This window comes from Beauveria bassiana, assembly GCF_000280675.1.
Source record: "Beauveria bassiana ARSEF 2860 unplaced genomic scaffold BBA_S00025, whole genome shotgun sequence".
Taxonomy (NCBI): domain Eukaryota; kingdom Fungi; phylum Ascomycota; class Sordariomycetes; order Hypocreales; family Cordycipitaceae; genus Beauveria; species Beauveria bassiana.
The window spans coordinates 24,315-44,251 of NW_007930860.1; the positions used below are offsets into that span (position 1 = coordinate 24,315).

The following is a 19,937-nucleotide window of genomic DNA, read 5'->3' on the forward strand; positions in this document are numbered from 1 at the left end:
GTGGAGATGCGACTGTGCGTAGCGAGCAGCTAGAATCAATCCGTGCAGCATTTCTTTGGCTGAGAGACAAATATAGACCTGCATGAATGGTTCGCGCGGATGTTGTGTTGAATAGAAGTCGAGGTGGTGGTTGAGGAAGACGTCCTTTGGCTTGCAGGTTGACAGCTGGCCGACAGCTGGCAGCTGCCCACAGCAAATGAGACAAGAAACGGACCAACCAGCAAAACGCTCAGCATTGCATCGAGATGTCTTTTGCTCAGGTTCCAGATACCCTTGAACAGGAGCCAATTTTCCACCATCGGGCTCCTTGCATTGATTGCAGATCGAGGCAAGAGAATAACACAAACGGCGAGGAAAGTAGCATCCCATTTGCCAAGGACATCCCAGCCCAACACATCGAGCTGAAAAGCGCAGACGCGCAAAGGTAGTCAACAAATCTTCAGCCCAAGGCAAGTCCGTCTCCCATCTGCAAACCCCAAAAAAAACCCTTCTGTCTGAGTTTTCTTGGCTAGCAATGTTTGGGCACGACGGTCCTGCCATCTCCACCCTCGGCGTCCCTGTTAGTTGGAGCCTTGGAGTCGGAGGGTACCAACATCTGCATGCAGTGCGGAGTACTTGAGCTGGCTGGACACCAGGCTTGCCTCGCAGGGAATAGTAGCCACCCAGAATGCTGGGACCACGCAGGCTTGGTTGCGGGACTAGCTGTTCTCCATGGATATGTTTGTCGAAGCTTGACATCTGCCGACAGGTCGTCAGTACATCCCCACGGAGAATGAGAGCTTCTGCCTCCTCACGCTAAACGGTTAGTGCTAGCAGGCGGAAAAACCAGCAAGCAGGCTTCAACTAACACGGTACAGAGTCAAGTCGAAACTGTAACCGAGAGCTCTGCTGCAAACATTTAAGCATGCAATGCAGGCCGTCTATCGAAGTAAAGCTAATGCAGGTATCCCTGATGTGGCACATGTATCTTGTACAACACATATCCCCGGAAACATGATGTCGCGACTTTTCCAGCGGCGGTCTGATTGCTTGCTTGCGTGTTTGATGATTCGATCCCTAATTATAATAAACAGGCAACAGTCCGCTGCTGAGACACGCGAGACGCCACACATATTCTGGGAACTTACTGGGGAAGCCGGCCATATTGCCCTACGAGTGTCTTTGGTCCTTCCTTCGCGCCCAAGACGGTGGTCATCGGCGAATGGCTGAAGGACACTCGAGAGTGGCAGTGGATTTGGCAGAATGATTGGTGTCTTGTATTAGCCCTCGGCGGCTAAGCTAATGCAAAGGTCTGGCCAGTCGTGGAGGTGCTCTCGTGACGGAAATTTGCCTGGTAACTAGCGGATATCGCCACGAGCAAAGATGATGGTTCTGTTCAATGGACTCGAATCTAACAAGCAAGCTAGATAGTCCTGGCAGAGATTCGAGGCCATGGATAGGGACTGATCTTACCAGCCAACCAACCCTCGTCGAGACTTGACAAAGAGAACGGAGCTACGACTCCGCAAAGGCTTCTCGAAGAAACGACGAGTATCATTCTCTCGTGCTACATATGCAACAAGAAGAGGCGAGGCGTCGACTAGGTATGGATGGAGTCGGTTCAGGATAATTGCGGTGCTTCTGCGAGCTCCAAGCAAGCCACACACAGAGCCAAGGGGTGCGAGGCTTAGGCGTCAAGGATCCTTTTTGAAAACTTTCTGGTCCATATACAGACTTGTCAGACTCGGAGGTTTTCTGGCCAACTACCTGGTTACCTAGGTACTGCCTACCTGCCTAGGTAGGCAGGTAGGTGATTGGGTGACTGGAAGCCTTTTCCGCGCCGACCCAACAGGTACCTGTCTGCCACTAATCTGAAACCTGGCCTGGCCGCTGGCCTAGCAGCTCAACAGCACGTTTTCCGAAGGCTACATAGGGCGCACAAATACATTTGGAAGAGCCGGCGCAACGTATTATCTGCATTTCAGCCTGGGAACCAATATATTTCATACCGAAATGGTGTTCCATCTTGCGGTGCTGCTCTGACGGCAGACGCTTGCCACGGCTTGAAATGTCCCCTCTCATACTGCTCTTTTTGTCACTGTCGGGCCATCCGTTGCCACATCCGCCTCATGCCCAATAGTCCATCCCCTCTCATCCCCTCCATCCCATCCATCCATCCACCCCCCTCCTCTCTCCTGCTAACCATTGCTTCTCCTTCTCCGCCTGGTCTTCCACATATCGCCGCGGCCTGGCTCACGCAATCGCTACCCCTCCTTAGTCGGTCCAGTCTGTGAAACGAAGGTCCCTGTCCTTGACCTCGCGCCGAGCCGCATCTCGCTCTCCACCTCGCAGCCACCAACGGCGAACATCACCACTTGCGACTCGGGACGCTGTCACCACGACCGACTATCTTGCCCCACCCCCCACCAGCGCAGAGTCACAGACGCCCAGACGCCCTTTGAGCCTCGCCAGATCTTGGGGCGAACCTGCACGCCGCTGCACCGTACCGCAAAGCACCCGCCGGTACAGAAGGTGTCCCATAGAACAACCTAGCCCAAAACACACTTGAGCACGGAGCTAGGATCTTCGCCGACCCTTGCTGTCAAAATGTCCATAAAGTAAGCTCTTCGGCTCTTTCGTCCGCCTGTCCCCATTTCCTCCTTCTTCATTTCTTGCCTACCCTGCAAACTCCGCGCTGCTTCGGACGCCCTCCAGCTACGTCAACGTCGCTGCCTCCCTCGCTGCGTCGGAACAAGCTCTTTCTATCACCCTGCTTTAAACTTCAATCTACCTCTGTTTCTCCCTTCTCGCTCCCTCGGCTGCCTACTCGACACCCCGTTCAGCCTCATGGAGCCATGGGCTCCGGTCCTGGCCTGTGATGGACAACCCTCATGACTACCTCATCTCCTCTCCCGCTCCGTCTCGGCAAATAAACCCTGACAATGCGCATAGTTGGGTCATGCTCAACGAGAGCGGCTTCGTCAAGCTCGGAAACGAACGGATCCTCCTCAAGCTCGACTCTAGAATCTCATGCGACCTCTCCGTGCCGCCGGAGCTACGGGCAACCGGCATCCAGTTTCATCGCAAGAGTGACAAGGGTTCCTTGTTCCTAACCAATAAAAGAGTACGCTACGCAGTCCCCGATCGACCCGATGAGAAAATGCAAGAACTAACAACTGCTCTATCAGATTGTCTACCTACCAGCCAAAGCAACCCAAGAACCGAAATTCGAGTCTTTCAGCGCCCCCATCCTGAAGTTCCAAGATTCATCTACATCCTCGTCTATGTGGTGGGGTTGGGTGTGGAAATCGGACTGCATTCCAGTATCAGGTGGTGGCATACCGCCCGACCTACCCCGAGTCGAAGTCAAATTCACCTTTTCTGACGGTGGCATGATGGAGTTCAACGATGCCTACATCAGGCTACGCGAGAGACTTTTCCAGTATCAAGAGATGCGCCGAGAGATGGGCCCCGGCACAGACATCCCCGACGAGCCCTTACCCGCGTACGAAGCTGCCGGTTCCACGGAGCAATCTACGGCCAGCACGTTGAACGTGCCTTCTAGCGGCCACGCGCGGTCGGAAAGTTCATCCAGTCGCCGTGCGCCTAACGAACCCCCACCCAACTACGATGAGGCTCAGGCTCAACAGCTCAGCAACAGATTGGAAGATCACATCCGCGATGGTGTCAATCGTGGAGAGAATGACCCGTAGTTGGTCATGGGTGCGGATATTGACACGACTGTAGACCAAACTAGAATTTACGATCTGAGCCACCACTGTGGCATAATGAGAAACCATATAGTATGTCCAGCAATAAATGGCGTTGTTTCACGGCGTTCCATAGTGCATTAGCAGACAAACTTATTATTATTACCATTATTATTATTATTACTTACTGGCCTACGGCAAACCCTGCCAGTAAAGGTACTGGACCGGGGAGCATTGAGAAATCTATGTGCACCAGACAGCCATGGCATCAGTCTCAGCTGTATCAGCGCAAAAGACACCGTGATCCGACCAATACAATTACAAAAAAAAAAGTTCAACATCTCATGCTCTTTTCATGTAATAAGCCAGAGTCAACCTATGAGCGCTAGAATAATGCAATCACGTCATGTGACCTTTCACGTGCTTCTATCTTGAGGCAGTGGGACCAATCAAAATGCCGCAATTCCTGACCAGTTTTCGCTCCGCGATTTTGGCCGAGAGCTTCCGGCCACTTTCGATTTCACGTAAGACCATCCAACCGCAGTACAGAACCAATTGGCCATTGTTGGTTTTCCTGTTCATACACAATGGGTATCTGGGACACATTTTCCGATCTTGTCGAGGCCGTGACGCCCTGGAGCGTCGTTGAGGCCGAGGCTCCTGCCGCGGCTCCTCAGGTAAGCAGATCTGGGAACCCCTTGTAACCGAGTGACAGAGCTGTTTCTGCCGCAATTGGCCGGCAAGAAAAACTGCGCACCCGCGACTACTACCCGGAGCAGCTCGAGCTGCTAAATGTTGTCTGTACAATGGTCTTGCTGACTGGCCACGCAGGAGGAGGAACCCGTCGAGGCGGCCAAGGAAGAGACCAACGAGGAGGGCAACGAGGAGGCCCAGGCCGAGGACGCCGAGAAGGAGGAGGAAGAGGCTGAGGGCGACGAGGAAGAAGAGGAAGAGGAGGAGGAGGAGGAGGATGAAGAGGAGATTGTCGACCCCAAGGATACTCTCGAGGAAGGTCCGTGAATTACCCCGTTTTCACCGCGACGAGCCAATGCGACAATCGCAGTCTACTGCGACTGCCGAGAATCGCTTCTACCGACGTTGCGACACTCCTCTTTTCGAGCAATCGGCGTGCTAATGTTGGTTCTGTTGTAGAGTGCAAGCAATCCAAGCAGTGCGCAGGTCCCAAGCACCACTTTGACGACTGCGTCGAGCGCGTTCAGCAGCAGGAGGGCGAGGGCGAGGCCAAGGAGGACTGCGTTGAAGAGTGTACGTTATCCCGAATTAACCAACTACGGCGACTAGTTACGCATTCGCAAACTCAACCGGTCCATTGCAGCGAAAACGCCGAGTGCTAACAAGTGTATCGTCTAGTCTTTCACCTTGCTCACTGCGCCACCGCCTGCGCCGCCCCTAAGCTGTGGTCGAAGCTGAGATAAGCTGTGCCACACAAATGCAACTACGATGTACACGGTACACGTCCGGCCGAGACAGAAAGCTGTTATGACGGTTGTTATCCCAACTCTGACGATGTATAAAAACGGAGCGAAAAAACGAAGACGCAGGATGGCGTGTGTCAAAGGGATAGAAGCATGGATAGGATGAGACGGGGAAATCAAAGCTTGATGGGGTTTGCCTCGTCTGTGTGGTTGGCCGCACGTTTATGCTGTTTTGGGGGAGGTCTCGGGCTGCGGTCTTCCATGTACGACTCGAGGGCACATTTTGTATCATACGCTTCAGCGCTTACAATAGATTTTTCTCTCATAATGTGTTGTCGAACTTCACGATTCATACACTACGAGTGGTATTACTGGGAAGCAAGGCAGTAGGTGAAGCGTGAAGCTAGTTTCTGAAAGACGAGCTTGGTAGCTTGGACAAGGCTACCAGCAGCGTGTCGATGACCGAGGTATTGTCTTGAACAACTCTCTGACTAACAATGCTCACCATTTCGAAGAATTGCGAGTTTGACGTTGTCGAGGCGTGTCAGGAGGCCTAAGAGTGACGCTGACTGTGAGTATCAAGGGCCACGAAAGGGCGGAAAGGTCAAAAAAGACGAGCCTTTTGATTATGGCTCTCTCGATGCAACACATCAGACGGCGCTGGGTTGTGCCATCATAGGGACGCGAAGGGTGGTAAACTGAACTGTCCTTACGAGGCCTCCTAGTATCACGATGCTTCGTTCGAGGTGCGTCGCTGTTTGAGCAAGACGGAAAAGACGAACGGGATTACGGGTGCCTTGTTGGTCGTACGGTAGCGCTGCACTCGTACTGCATCTGTTGGTTCAAGTCATGCATTCTCAAGGCCGTCTGAACAAGACCGCTGCTGTCTTTACATAGGAGCAGCGGGACACGGCGGACCTCGAACTCAACGAGGGGCTTCACCATAGAAAGGATCGGGAAACGAGCAGAAAAAAGCTAATCGTGAAGCACACGTAGTAGTCTCCAACGTCTTTTCTTTTTAGAGAGAGATACACTCGCAGCACCATCTGAAGATGGCCGGCGGCCGGCTCGGCTGTATCGCGGTCTGCCAAGCCCGGATGATAGCTTGTCAGATGCCCAGGCGCAACAATTGTGTTTCGGCTTTGTTCCGTTTAGGTTATCCTTGAGAGTGATCAGCACGGGAAGAAATAGAAATCATTATTTCTTCTTCTTCATATTGGAACGTTGCATGGCAAAGTCAATGGCAGATCAAACAAGAACAACTCGATGATTTTGAAACTCTCGAGACATGCACGTGCCGTGGGCAAGAGGCATGGAGAGGGCCGATCGAAGACGATATATAACTTAAAGCAACGGGCTCGAAACGGCGCTCGCAGAGACACAAGGCTAAGATGAAAGCCACGGAAAAGAATAATGGCGGTATTGCAGTGAAGTAAAGTGCAGTAAAAGCGGGCGCCGGGCGGAGCCAGCGTCAGGCTGGGCACGTTTCAGCGGCGGCGGCATATTGATTGGTAGGTATATCATCCATGCCTGTCAAATAAAGTAGAAGAAGGAAAACTAGTGCATGCGAGTCAAGGTAGGTGATTGAGTCAATGCAAACGGCAAAGGACGAGCAAGGGACGAGCAGACAGGGCGAGGTTATGAATTACTCTATGACGGCAGTTCGCATTGTTGGACGTTTTGTGCACGAGTGGACCGCGGGATTGATTATGTATTTAATGAAAGAGAAAAAGGACCCTGCGCTGTATTTTAGATAAGCGACCCCGAGGAAGACGGAGAAGCTGGAGGCCAGGAATAAAAGGTGTCCATTATTATCAATATCAAGTACCTAAATAAATGTGGTCTTGAAGATTCATGGCTTGTGATGGAACCAGGAGGGGTTCCGACGACCAGGGTCTGAGGAGCTCGCGAGTCGAGACACATGCTTGACATGTTGGGCAAATTGACGCGATCCCTGCATGATCCACGTTTTTTTTTTTTTTGTCTGCGGGCATTTGATGGCATTTTCTTGGTAATATATGATGACGCTATCGAATCAAATGACATGGCACAGATGCAACAGCAGCCGTTGGAGCTCGTGGTTAGGTTGTTGATGGGCCAGGCGTTTGACAGTGGACCGAGGTTCGCGGCCGTCTTTCCAGTTATGTCCAGTGGCGGTTTGAACGGGAAAAGGGTGCAACAAGACTGCAAATACAAAGCAAACGATGGAGACAGTTGGGATGGTGGCGCTTGGGTTCATAATTTTTATGCTGGATGGGACGGAGATTTATTTGCGTTACTCTCGGGCAAGTCGGGTCAACCAAGTTGATGGTTTGTGGGCGTCTGTGCGGCCAACCGTGCTGGTTGCCACACGTGGTGATTTTCACCAGGTGATGGCTATTTGTGAAGGCACTTATGCATGTCTGACATTTTGTGTGAGTTCGGGATCCCGACTTGGGATGTGTCAAAAACTCGGACAACGTGTATGATGTCACAGAGTCTGCCGCCTCGAAATGCGCATTCGGCTAATTGAGGGAGCCAGCCAGCCAGCCAGCACGCAGTTCAACTGGGAAGACGAAAGCTGTGCGTGCCATGCGCACGTCCTTTTGGGCGGCGGGAGGGAATCGCTGATTTAGTGGCGGTGGTTGGTGGTTACGTAGTTGAAGATTGTGCCGATGAGGAATCGAGGTTCCGCGGGTCGTGGGCCGTGGGTACGCAGATACGAAAGAGATAGAGACGCCGGCGAGAACCTTGTTCAAAGAGTACCGCCACCACAGTTGAGCTGGAGCAGCAAATGTAGGTACTCGACGAGCTGGGGAAGTGAGCTAAAAAGAAAAAAGGCTTGACCGAAATCACCGTTGCTACCGCACTGTTTATTGTGGAGGGACCGAGGGTCGATGTGCTGTAATTGGGGGCAAAAGAGGCAAGGCCGTACGACGCCAATCACAACTTCACAAGGAGGAGGAACGGAACAGGGTTCTAGGGTTCTAGTTGGGAAAAACAAGAAAAAAAAAGAGAGAAAGAAAGGGCTTGCAGGTTGCAATCAAAAGACCGACCTCGAGAGCGGAACTATTTGCTGCAAGGAGAATGGTCTCGTACGGATGGAAGCGTGGTGGCTTTTCTGGGGCCGTCTCAGTGGCTGCTGTGTTAGATACCTACGCAGGTATACCTAGGTAGTCAATGCATCTTAATATAGCACCCGCTGCCCTATAGCTCGCCTGTAACCTAGATGTAAAAGGAGCCCATAAGGGGTAATTGCAGGGCAAAAGGCGGGTGCTAAGTATTACTCTGCGATTGAATTCATGCAGACACTGAGCTGTCGAGATGATTTTGAAAAGAAAATTGGATTGTAGGAAAAGGAAGCTACATCATATCTGAGCAGACTAAATCACGTTCTCAAATACCTCTCCTTTTTAAGTTGCACTCGACCTGTCGCTGCATTGCCGCCACCGCTGTGCGTCCAATGAACCCCACAGCCACAGGTCCCTTCTAATACCTCGCTGCTGACACTTTGTCACCATTGCAGACACCCCGGCTCTCCTTCAGAGAGGGGCATCTACAGTGGATCAGTGGGCTGAGTGGAGATCAACCACTCGCTTACCCACAGTCACTAACCCTTCTCTTCAACCAGATACTACCCTCAAACCTATCCCGCGACACCCGCCCGCTCACTCAGGGACCACCCAGACCAGAAAAGAAGGAAAAAAGAAGAGGGAAAATAGTGACAGTTACATAGCCATATAGTTTTAAATTAATCGCCCCTCCACATGACAACTGACAAAAGTAATTTAGGTATCTGCTCCGGAGTTCGCTGCTTCAGTGGTCTACGGACTACACCAACTAGGTAGCCCATCTGATGAACCGTCTGGTCCTGTCTACCTGCCCCCCAGGCTCGTCTCGTGTTTGCTACAAAACATCAACTCCTCCCCCTCCTCCATCACGCAGTCTCGTCTCGACTTGCCTTTCCCTTTTCCGGGCTCCGACGCATCATCATTATCGAGCCACCTGTTGATTCCGCCACTTATTCTCAAAGTATAGCTTCTCTTAATACAGACACGGACAGCGAGAGATCTCGTCCACCAGTGTTTGCTCCCGTCCAACATCGGTTACAGCATCGCAACGCAGCGTCAAATATTTCGTCAGCAACTACGCATACTAGCATCAATACCCCGGCTCTTTTTTATAAAGCCTACTCAGGCCAGCTTGCTAAAAATAAAAGACCGCGCCCAAAAAAAAAAGAGGTCACGGCCGCCCATCCCAGCTAGCTACTACTGCACGTCTTGCAGTAGTCGGCTCCATTTTCTGCTGCCCGTCTCCAGAAGAACGTTGGCCACCTCAGGACTCAAGCCAAGGTTTTGAGGCTTGCAGAACGAAGAGCCTCTTGTCCCTCGCCAGCTGAATTCAGTTCATCAATTCCCTCGATACCCCCACGAGTGACCCCGAAAGAGATATAATACATCAGTCGCCCCCAGACTCAAATCTCACTCCCCTTTCCTCGGTTGAGACCACCCACTTCAGATCTCACCAACCACCATACCAGTCGGGACAAACGCCAGGCCTCGCCGCAAAAAGTACCGAGTCCACCTCTTACCTGCAAACCGCCCTCGTGCCTCTTTACCTTTGGGCGCGCGAGACAATCGCAGAGTCTCTCACACATTCTCACTCCATTTTTAACGACTGCCATCTTTTCCCTAACTAGGCCTCGAGTACTCGACAGTTGTCGCCGGACACGACCGGCCTCTCGGCCACACCTCCAACAATTCATCTGCACAGCCGGCATACTGCCACCAGCCACACACCATGGATCAGGATACCCAAAGGCCTGAGGGCAAGCTGGACTCGCCCATCTATAGCTCACACGAGCAGCCCGAAACCAACAGGCGCCTGACCGGCTCCTCCTCTGCCACACCCGCCACCCAATATCGCACCTACAAGCGCCGCTGGTTCGGCCTCTTGCAACTAGTCTTGATGAATATTGTGGTTTCCTGGTGTGTAAGTAATTGCCATTCTCCCTCTTCGCTAAAACAATTCTGCCCGCGAACCTCTCTTCTTCCAAGGTACTGACAAAAAGCAGTGGCTCTCATACGCACCTGTGGCAGACAAATCCGCCAGCTACTACGGCGTCTCCAATAATGACATCAACTGGATAAGCATCGCCTTCTTCTTTTCCTTTGTCGTCGCCACCGTCCCCGCCATCATCGCCCTGCATCGTTCCCCGCGCGTCGCCATCATAATCTCCGCCGTGCTCATGCTCGTTGGCAACTGGATTCGCTACGCCGGCTCCAAGCACCGTTCCGGTGGTAACTACGGCTACGCCATGGGCGGTACCATTGTCATTGGCCTCGCTCAGCCTTTTGTTCTCGGCGCGCCCTCGGCCTACTCGGATCTGTGGTTCACCACCCGTGGCCGCCTCGCCGCCACCGCCGTCACCTCTCTCGCCAACCCCTTTGGCTCCGCCCTCGGCCAGCTCATCAACCCGCTCTGGGTCTCGTCCACCGGCGACATCTCCAACATGGTGCTCTACGTCGCCATCATCGCCTCGGTCGCTTGCGTGCCTGCTCTCGCCATCCCCTCGCGGCCACCCACGCCCCCCGGCCCCACTGGCGAGACGCCGAAGATTGAGCTCCGCGCCTCGGCCCGCGCCGTGCTCTCCTCCCTTGAGCTTTGGCTCATGCTCATCCCCTTCTTCGTCTTTGTCGGCTTCTTCAACTCATTCAACTCGCTTCTCAACCAGATCCTTGTCCCCTACGGCTTCACCGACGACGAGGCTGGCGTCGGTGGCGCCGTCTCCATCGGCGTCGGCATCGTCACTGCTGCCATCACCTCCCCCATTATCGCCCGCTTCCACAGCCTCATCCTCTCCATCAAGATCCTCATCCCCATCCTCGGTCTTTCCTACCTCGTCCTCCTCTGGATGCCCGAGACCCATGATGCTGGTGGCGTCGCCGGCCCATACGTCATCATGGCCGTCCTCGGCGCCTCCAGCTTCGCCCTCGTCCCCGTCGCGCTCGAGTTCCTCACAGAGGTCAGCCACCCGCTTGGCCCAGAGGTCACCTCCACCGTTGCTTGGGCCGGCGGCCAGATCTTCGGCGCCGTCTTCCTCATCATCGGCAACCACCTCGTCGACGGCGAAAACGGCGACCCCCCGCACAACATGAAGCGCTACCTCATCTTCCAGGCTGTCGTTTGCATGGTCATCGTCCCCGTCCCGCTCATGCTCGGACTCTTTGGCCGCAAGGAAAAGGTTGTCCTGCGTCGCTTCAAGGGCGACACGGCACCCAGCGAGTCGTCTCTCAGCCAGGCCTAAAAGATTGTTGCATTTGGAAAAAGTCAATGCAACTTTTTTTGTTTTTTCACAAATTTTGTCATCATTGTTGCTTGGATAGCCTACTGCATTTTGTATATACCTGGAATGGTGCGTGGGTCATGACTTTTTTGCAAGACGTCTTTGTCTTGTATGTATTTTTTGAGTTTTAAAACGTCGTATATATCACCTTTTCACCTTGTCAACTACCAGACTAGCTACGAGGATCAAGATTTCTAGAATGAGAGGACCATGAGAAAGTCTGATCAGGAGAAAAACACTACCATGGAAAGAAAGAGAGTTGATGCAAACCAGTGCTTATATTAGTAATATGTAATGATAGTATACGGGAAGTCATTTCGACCTTTTTGCAACAATAATGATGCACGCAAACCAATTTATTGTGCAGCTTACAGCTCCAGAATCTCCTCCCACTGCGTTCTCATCCTCTCCATCTCGCGCCAGCACTTCGCGCCCAATTCCTCCATCCCCAGGAGCTGCTCCCTCGTCACCGTCCGCGCGCCATACCGCCTTCCGCACTTTTTATTCAGCGAGCCTGTCGTGTCGTCCTCCTCCGGGTCCTCGACCTCGCCTTGCCAGCCCCAGTCCTCGACCTCGGTGGGCTTGACAAACGAGTCGCCCGCGCGGTCGTAGGCGCTGCCCCACTTGATACGCTCGGCGGCGAGCTCGTCGAGGATGGACTGCTCCTGCATCGTGAGCCACACGGGAGCGTAGGCGCCGCGGTAGCCGGTGGACGTGTGCCAGGGAGAGCCGGCCCAGCGGCAGAGCACGAGGGCGAACTGGTACAACCAGAACAGGAATGCGGGGAGCGGGAAGAGCGTGCTGGCGACGATGCCGGGATGCGAGAGGTACATTCGGGGGCCGACGAGGGCGGTGTCCTCGGATTTGGTGGTGTCTTTGACGTCGGTTGACTTCGGACCCGGACGCGACGGCGTGGTACAAGCGGTAGCGTCGTGGAGCAGGCTCCGCGCGTACGGACGGACATGCGGCAGGGTGCTGGTGAGGCAGAGAATATCGGTGAGGCGTTTGGCCGACTCGTAGGCCGCGGGATGGGTGAGGCACTGGATGTCGTCAACGTCAAAGGTGTTGCGGTGCGCCTCGACGCTGCTGGACCAGATGATGCGGCCGGGAGGCAGGACCGAGCTCCTCGGACGGGTGAGCAGCGGCCTGAGCTTGTGCGTAAGGCAGTAGTGGCCGAATGTGCACGCGGTAAAGACTTCGCCAAGCAGCGGTTTCTCGGGCTATAGAGACGATCAAAGCATGTTAGTAAGTGAGGCCATAAACTAGATTAGGGCCGGACCGGACGGGGGTCTACATACATAGCCGTAGCTTGATCGCTCGTTGAGAATGCACGTCGGCAGCGCAGTCTTGAAATCCGGATACGTCGCAGTCTCCAGCAGGCCCTTTGTGAAAAACGACTTGATCGCGCCACCCCAGTTGACGCCCTCCCAGCCTCCATACGCCGCATTGTACACGACGCTGTCGAGCCGCGGCACGCGCACATTTGTGAGATACTCGTCCGGAAGGCCCTCTGGGTTGCTCACCGTGCTACCGCACAGCGCGTCCGCAAAGGCGTACAGGCCCTTAAGGTCGCAGAGGTCTAGCGGCAGCGAGAGAACATGGATGCGCGCTACTGTGTCCTGCCAGCGATATGCGGCGGCGCCGCCGGCGCGGCTGCGCAGGACAGGGGCGGGTTTCTGCGCCGCGGCGGTGGCATAGGCGCGCAGGACGCGGATAGTCTCAAGTGATTTGTGGGCGCTGCGTGTGGTGGGAAGGAGGATCAGGTGCGAGGTGAGGGAGCGCGTGGCGAGGAACTCGTCAATGAGGCGCTGGGCTATGCCTAGGCCGATGCCACTGTTGTTGATTGAGAACACATTTTGTTAGCTTCTTCTTCTCTGCATGCTGAGGACATTGGCGCCTTGCTAGGAACTTGTGAGAACCGCAGAGTAATTGGGGAGCATTGGAGTTGGCAAAGGGCATATAATCATGAAGTGCTTGTGTAGCTTTGCGGCGTCAGGGGGGGACACTGTGACCAGACAAAAGCGAAAGCCAGAACCGAGAAAGGAGGGGCTTCGAACTACTGCATCAATTGGCATGTCTTTGGGCGACCTCTCCTTATGGCAATCCGCTCAAAACTGCAAATCGCATGGTATTTACCTGTTAGCTCCCGTAATGAGGACAAAGAGCTGGTCGTAGTCAGGCACCTTTTCCCACGGCGCGGGCCGCGCGACGGGAACGGCAGAGACCATGATCGCGGTTTCAGGGAGCTACTCGTACGGCCGAGTGAGGCTTGTAGTCTCTGTCGTCTGCGGTGAGCTTTTTTCTTTTTGTCTGTGATGGGAATAGGTCCGCAAGGGCAACGCGTCAGAGGCAAAAAGACAATCATGCATGATCTGGGGGTTGATGTGACCAATCTCAACTTTTTCAAGCAAGAGCTCCCTTTGGGTGGGGCCGGCACTGCCATCAAGGCAGACCTGCAACAGCTCACAATACATGTCCAATAGACAGCCTCCATATAGACAGTACTTTTATGGCTCGATTCGTTCAAATCATTTTCTTTTGTTACATCATTTAGGTTATAGCTATTGTACTTGTTTTCGCATCCTTCTTGATTCGTCTCAAATGCATGTACTTTAACTGTAGATGACTTGAGCCGGCACTGATTGCTTGCTCATACATTTTCGCCGTAGCCATCCACAGATCAGTCTCTGCTGCTCTGACCTTCCTTGATGGCAGCTAAGATTAGCTCCTTGGCTTTTTCGACACCCTCCTCCGTGCCGATAATTTCAATGGCCTCGTCTTTGGCCTGGTCGCGGGGCACCTGAATCTTGCAGTTGCTCTGCTCGCGGATCGAGTTCACCTTTGAACCGCCCTGGCCAATGACGAATCGGTATGTCCTGGGGTCAGGAAGCACCAGATAGCCCGTGGCATCCTGCTTCTTGGCCTGAGATAGCGCCTTTTCAATCAGTTCCTTGGCCTTGGCAATGTTCTCGGGGTTGCCACGAAGGACCCAGGGGATATCGCCTGTCTCGCCGTTGGCAGTCTTGACAATGTGCCATGAGTGAGCATCGGCAGTGGAGTCGGCATCGTCGGTAATCAGGGGCAGAGCGCCTCCAGTCACACGAGGCCCAGCCTCAGGCTTGCTGGGCAGCTTCTGGCCAGCGTGATCAACTGTGACCTGATGGTTATTGCGAAGCTGGCGGAAGAATTGGCCACCATTGGAGATGGTGTTGTGAAGGTTGCGAGGGATCTGAAGAGTCTCGCCTTCCTGCGACTTCAGCAGAGTAGCAATGTGCTCTTTGGCCTGAGACACCTTCTCGGCAAGTCCAGAGATCTTGACTCCAGTCTTGCCATCGCCCTGGCGAGGGACATCAATGGTGACACCGAGCTTGGTCTCCAGCTGGCGCTTGGCATCACCACCGCGCCCAATCAAGGTTCGGTGCTGGTCAATAGGCACGTCCATCACTTCGGTAATCTGGCTGTCGCGCTGGGCCACAATCTCTTCGATGCGCTTAATGATCTTGTCCACAATATCGGTGCGGCCTTCAACCTTGATAGTGTTGCCATCCGCCTCCTGCTTGGGGAACTGGATCGTTCTAGCCAAAGAACGTCGGTCGTCAGATCCGCCGGCGCCGATAACAATATCGCGTAGAGCAGAGCCTACAGTGTATTAGTAGAGTTTATTAGAAGGAGTAAGCAATCACACTTACCACTAGCTCCGATCAGAGCGCGATGATGCTTCTTGTCAACATCGACCGTCTTGACAACGGTGTCGTCGAAAACGGCACGCTTCTCCTCGAGTGCCTTCTTGGCCTTGGCTACCTGCGAGGCGGTGCCCTTGATCAGGATCTGAACCGTGTCGGTATCACGGTCAGCAGGAACGTCGATGCGAGCACCAGTCTGCTGGCGAAGCTCGTCAAGAGCAGCACCACCTTGTCCGATAAGAGATCCAACCTGCTTCTGCTGAAAGGGGACAGTAGCAGTGGCAGAGTGCTCCTCCAGGTACTTGTGAAGAGAAAAGATCTCGTCGCGAGCCTCGTCAGCACCCTTCTTAGGACCGCGGATGATGACCTCGTCAGGAGCCTGCTGGCGACGGCCCTTGCCAGCGTCGCTTGCGGCGTCGGTGTTGGACTGCTCATCGGAAGCGTTCTTCGCAGAGCGAGGGAAGAAGATGAGTACCTTGTAGCGGGTTTGAAGGCGATTGATTTGGGTACCCTGAGTACCAATGAGTTCACGGTGGTACTTCGGGTCAATCTTGAGGGTGTGCGTTGTTTCATCTGCGAGAGTGCGGCTCAAGTTCTGAATGTAGGTTCTGGCCGTCTCGGCCTTAGCCTTGGGACCCTTCAGCTCAACCTTGCCATCCTGGACCTGAATTTCAACATCGAAGCGGTCACGAAGCTCCTTGATGTTGCTGCCACCCTTGCCAATAAGATGGTTGGCGTACTTTTGAGGAAAGTCAAAAGACAAGGTAAAGCCGCGTTCCTTGTCATCCTGCTTCTCCTGCTCGATGAATGCAGTCGCCTTGGCGGCCAAGTTCTTGACGGCAGAGCTAGGACCACGCAGGGTAACGGTGGTGCCGACCTTTGTGACTCGGATGGGAATCTTGTCAGCAGCACGATTTTCCTGCTCCTTCTTAATGAAGCGGCGGAGTCTTTCGTGGTACTTGGCAGGAACATCAAGAGCAACGCTGTCGAGGCTCTCTTGCTGGCCGATCAGGTCGAGAATATGCTTCTGGGCGTCGGCAAGGCCCTTCTGGAAAGCAGCCACCTCAGCGTCGGAGGGCTTCACGCGAGGAGGCTGGTAGCCACTGTCGACACCGCTGGGGCCTTCGAAAACTAGCAGTACAGAGCCTTGAGGCTGTCCAGCCTCCGGAACAACCAGCTGCACGCCGTATTCCTTCTTGAGACGGGGAGAAACATCGGTGCGCAGGTGTTGGTGGAAGAAGGGATCAACATTGACGTTTCGCATTCTAGCGGGCGGGTGGCCGTTGATGATGCCAGTAATCTCAGACTGGGCACGAATAGCGTTCTTTCCATCTCGCGAGTAGAGTTCCCATGGCAAAGCGCCATCCTGAGAGAAGGGCGTGTTGATGTGGGTGCTGTAGAGCTTCTCGAGGCGGTCAATTTCACGGCGTTGGCGAAGGTAGCGAGTGATATTGGCGGCATGAACAGCAGCCCCGCTGGGAGCATTGCGGTGGAATCTAGACAGATCAATGTTGGACATTTGCATTCCCATAGCAAGATCCATGGCCTTTTCCACGCCAACTTGAACTTGGCCAGGTGGACCGACAATGGTTATCAGGTCGTCCTCGTCATCTGAAGGAAGGATGATGGCACAGCCAGTGTCGGAGAAGAATTCCTCCATGGGGACACCGCGGTTGCCGATAATGAACTGGTGGCGACCACGCTGGATGGACAGCTGCTCAAGTTCAAGCTGTTTGTGAAGCTCCGCAACCTTTCTCTCGAGCTCGGCGCGAACGTTTTGGACAGCGTTGCGATCACCAGCGAGCTGGATGTGCTCATCATCGGCGCCAGCGGGGTGGAAAATGGGCCGCTGGCCTGGAGCGGCCGGGACAGGTCCAGGTCCAGAGCTGAGGTGCTGGTGCGGGGGGACTCGAATCTGAACGCCATGCGCCTCCTCAAGAGCTTGAGCAAGAGAGTTGCCGGGTCCAGCCAGAAAAGGATAGAAAGCGGCAGGGATACCACGGACTTTGGTCTGGGAAGCAGCAGAGCGCTCATTGGCAATCTTCAGAATCTCATTGCGAGCGGAAGCAGCAGAAAGGGCATTGCCCTCAACCAGAACATTGATGGTGGCATCCTCGTCATCGTCGAGCTGTTGGGTATCGTCGGCCTTGGGAAGCTGAATCTTGGCGCCAGTCTTTTCTTGCAGAGCCTTGATGGTAGAGCCGCCCTTACCAATGATGTGTGCGCGAGCCGAATAGGGTATCGCAACTTCAATGACAGTCTACAACGCATATTAGCACATGTTGAGCAGCATCGCCATCTATCACTTACGCGTCGGCCAATCTGATTGACTAGATCCTTGAGTGCCTGCTGAGCAACATCCTGAGGACCAGTAGCATCGAACTTGACGCGGCCATTGCTAACAGTAGACATGGTAATATTGGCACGAGACTTGCGATTCAGGTCGCGAAGAATTTCGGAGATGGGTCTTTTGAGCTTGCTCCGCTCCATGATGAACTGGGGCTCGAGAGTGACAGACTCGACCTGGCGCCCGGGAATTGACATGACTGGAGGGGGGACCTGGCTAGTAGGACCGCCGGCGGCGGTGGCAGTAGGAGCGGGAGGAGTAGCATTCTGAGGAGCGCCATTGGAGCCGTTTTGCTTGGGAGCACCGTTCTTGGCGCTCCAGACAGGGACAACGTTGGAAGTCTTGCCCTTGGGGGCACCGAGCTCAGGGAAGACTTCATGAGACTGAGTATCGAGCGAAGACTGCTTCTCCTTTTGCTTGCCGGCGGTAGTAGAGCTCATGGGGGCGGCCCAAGAACCAGAGGCGTCGTTGGCGGGCTTGGGGAGGTCGACATCGGGGACGTCCTCGACGGTGACGGGGTGGGGGACGTGCTGGGCATGCTCCTGCATGAGCCTCTGGGCGGCAGAGAGCTCGCCAGAGCTTGCGGGTTCGACGGAGGCCATGATGAGGAGTCGAAGTCGGAACGAGCCAGAGAGGAGCGAGGCACTGTCTGAGGTAGGGGTCAGCTTGGATCCATGATGCATTGGGGTTTGCGGAGCCTGGCGAGGGCATGCAAGAATTCTGGAACGACGTAATTTACATACAAAGATCAGTGGCCGTTTATTGCAGGGAGAGGCGACCGACCAATGAGGACGGAGGTAGAATGCCGAAGAGACGAAGGTATTAGATGCGGTTGGTGGTAGTTTTGTGTGTGGAGTGCGCTGGGCGTCTAGAACATTGTGCAGACGCCAACAAAGAGCGATAACCGGTAACCAGAGGAATAGACCAGGAGACGAGGCGGATGCCAGGGGAATTGACGATGATGCCAGATGATGGCGAGGGGTGCAGCAGGAGAGCAGATGGTTTGAAGAGGGTGATGTGGAAGTTTCTCCAGCTTTCTCCACGTTGCGCTTGTCGAGTCGTCCAGAGTCTGGCTATCTGGGTCCGAGTGGACAGGGGCACGAGGGGTTGGACAGCTTTTGGCGGGCAGCGAGCCGGTGGTGGTTTTTTTTTTTTTGTCCTCCTCTCCCTTTTCCTGGGTATTTTCGCAGTCCTCAACTACCTACCTACCTATCCATACAACCGTTTTTAGCTTTGTAGTGGGAGCGCGTGGTGTGCATTGAGGGCGTTGATTATTAGGCAGGCCAGGTAGGTGAGGTTGGAGACTCTCCAGGCAACTTTTTGGCGGACTCAGGAGTGCAAAGGGGGGTCTGGCCACGCTGGAAAACTTGCAAAGTGACACTAATGGCAGAGCATTTGATGGCGATCCCGCGCATTGTCCCTCGACTTTTTCTTTAGCGGGTTGGCCGCAGCGCACAGGTGCTGAGTTCCTATTTATTTTAACTAACTACCTAGCCAATCGCCAGACTACGGTGGCTAGATGCAGTGGACTGACGGCTACTGTACGGTCTGTACCACAGACAAACATTGACGTGACACCATTCTTTTGTTCATTCTCTCTTATTCGTGCCGTTGTTGCACTGACTCTGATGGATCACTAGATTGTGTTGTCGGGGCCGATGCTTTCTGCTGCAAAGACACTGACCCTAGTGAATTACTCGATTGTGTTGCCGGAGCCGATGCTTTCTGCTGCAAAGACACTGGTTCTGTTGAATTACTGGATTGTGTTGCCGTAGCCGATGCTTTCTGCGGCAAAGACGATTTACTCGTATAGCCTAAGCGCCGTAAAGTTGATCGGATAGCGTATTTGCCGTATCGGCCCTTGAAAAGGTCTTCTGAGATCGCTGCAGAAGTCGCTTGACGCCCCTTCTTTGATCCCTTGATATACTCGATCATAAGGTCGACATCTTCGGCGAGCATTACTGGGGGCCGGCCAGAACGAGGTCGAATTTCGGCGTCTTTGGCAGCCACGCTGCGTTTGACTTGATTAATGGTCAAGCCTGTAATGCTAGCAATCCGAGACTGCGTGAAACCGGCATCGTAGTAAAGGGTACGTATCCGAGCACGATCGTCGCGAGTAACGTGCTTCGTGTGTGTGCCGGTGCGTGGCATAGTGACGGACTTTTTGCTATGTGTTGAAAGAGGGTTTGAGATGGTTTAAAAAAGTCCCGTAATCAAGTCGCCGTGAGGTGGGACTAATGAAAGGCTCAAAATAGCCCCTGAATTCTGGCTAGCTGATTTCCTAGTGGCTCCTCGTGACTTTGCAGGGGTGCAAATTTTCAGCCTTCAATCTGTAGACGTGACGATCCAGTTCGGGCTTTGCAAGGCGCATCCAGTGCCATTGGCCGCCGCCTGCGCAGATCTACCCTCCAGATTTGGCACAGTCTCTCGCCGAAATTGGAGATGGATATCGGAAAC

At 54.0% G+C, this 19,937-nt stretch overlaps 6 protein-coding genes across 6 annotated transcripts; 3 read left to right on the top strand and 3 right to left on the bottom strand.

The window, feature by feature from the left end:
* Positions 1 to 2,857: 2,857 nt before the first annotated feature.
* On the top strand, positions 2,858 to 3,692 carry BBA_07432 (WW-domain ligand protein; the record flags this gene model as incomplete). Its single annotated transcript, XM_008602529.1, has 2 exons — positions 2,858 to 3,103; positions 3,168 to 3,692. The coding sequence occupies 2 exons, from the start codon at positions 2,858 to 2,860 to the stop codon at positions 3,690 to 3,692; spliced, it is 771 nt and encodes a 256-aa protein (XP_008600751.1).
* A 584-nt stretch (positions 3,693 to 4,276) lies between these two features.
* On the top strand, positions 4,277 to 5,125 carry BBA_07433 (ubiquinol-cytochrome c reductase complex subunit; the record flags this gene model as incomplete). Its single annotated transcript, XM_008602530.1, has 4 exons — positions 4,277 to 4,366; positions 4,521 to 4,701; positions 4,842 to 4,955; positions 5,061 to 5,125. 4 exons carry the CDS (start codon positions 4,277 to 4,279, stop codon positions 5,123 to 5,125), a joined length of 450 nt encoding a protein of 149 aa, XP_008600752.1.
* Positions 5,126 to 9,904: 4,779 nt separating this feature from the next.
* BBA_07434 (major facilitator superfamily transporter) lies at positions 9,905 to 11,411 on the top strand (the record flags this gene model as incomplete). Its single annotated transcript, XM_008602531.1, has 2 exons — positions 9,905 to 10,096; positions 10,179 to 11,411. The coding sequence occupies 2 exons, from the start codon at positions 9,905 to 9,907 to the stop codon at positions 11,409 to 11,411; spliced, it is 1,425 nt and encodes a 474-aa protein (XP_008600753.1).
* A 407-nt stretch (positions 11,412 to 11,818) lies between these two features.
* Positions 11,819 to 13,678, bottom strand: BBA_07435 (3-ketosteroid reductase; the record flags this gene model as incomplete). The annotated part of the gene is made up of 3 exons (XM_008602532.1): positions 11,819 to 12,670; positions 12,749 to 13,283; positions 13,587 to 13,678. The coding sequence occupies 3 exons, from the start codon at positions 13,676 to 13,678 to the stop codon at positions 11,819 to 11,821; spliced, it is 1,479 nt and encodes a 492-aa protein (XP_008600754.1).
* A 452-nt stretch (positions 13,679 to 14,130) lies between these two features.
* Positions 14,131 to 18,082, bottom strand: BBA_07436 (KH domain-containing protein; the record flags this gene model as incomplete). Its single annotated transcript, XM_008602533.1, has 3 exons — positions 14,131 to 15,089; positions 15,140 to 17,393; positions 17,444 to 18,082. The coding sequence occupies 3 exons, from the start codon at positions 18,080 to 18,082 to the stop codon at positions 14,131 to 14,133; spliced, it is 3,852 nt and encodes a 1,283-aa protein (XP_008600755.1).
* Positions 18,083 to 19,079: 997 nt separating this feature from the next.
* BBA_07437 (beta-1,4-glucosidase) lies at positions 19,080 to 19,631 on the bottom strand (the record flags this gene model as incomplete). The annotated part of the gene is made up of 1 exon (XM_008602534.1): positions 19,080 to 19,631. One exon carries the CDS (start codon positions 19,629 to 19,631, stop codon positions 19,080 to 19,082), a length of 552 nt encoding a protein of 183 aa, XP_008600756.1.
* Between the last annotated feature and the right edge of the window lie 306 nt (positions 19,632 to 19,937).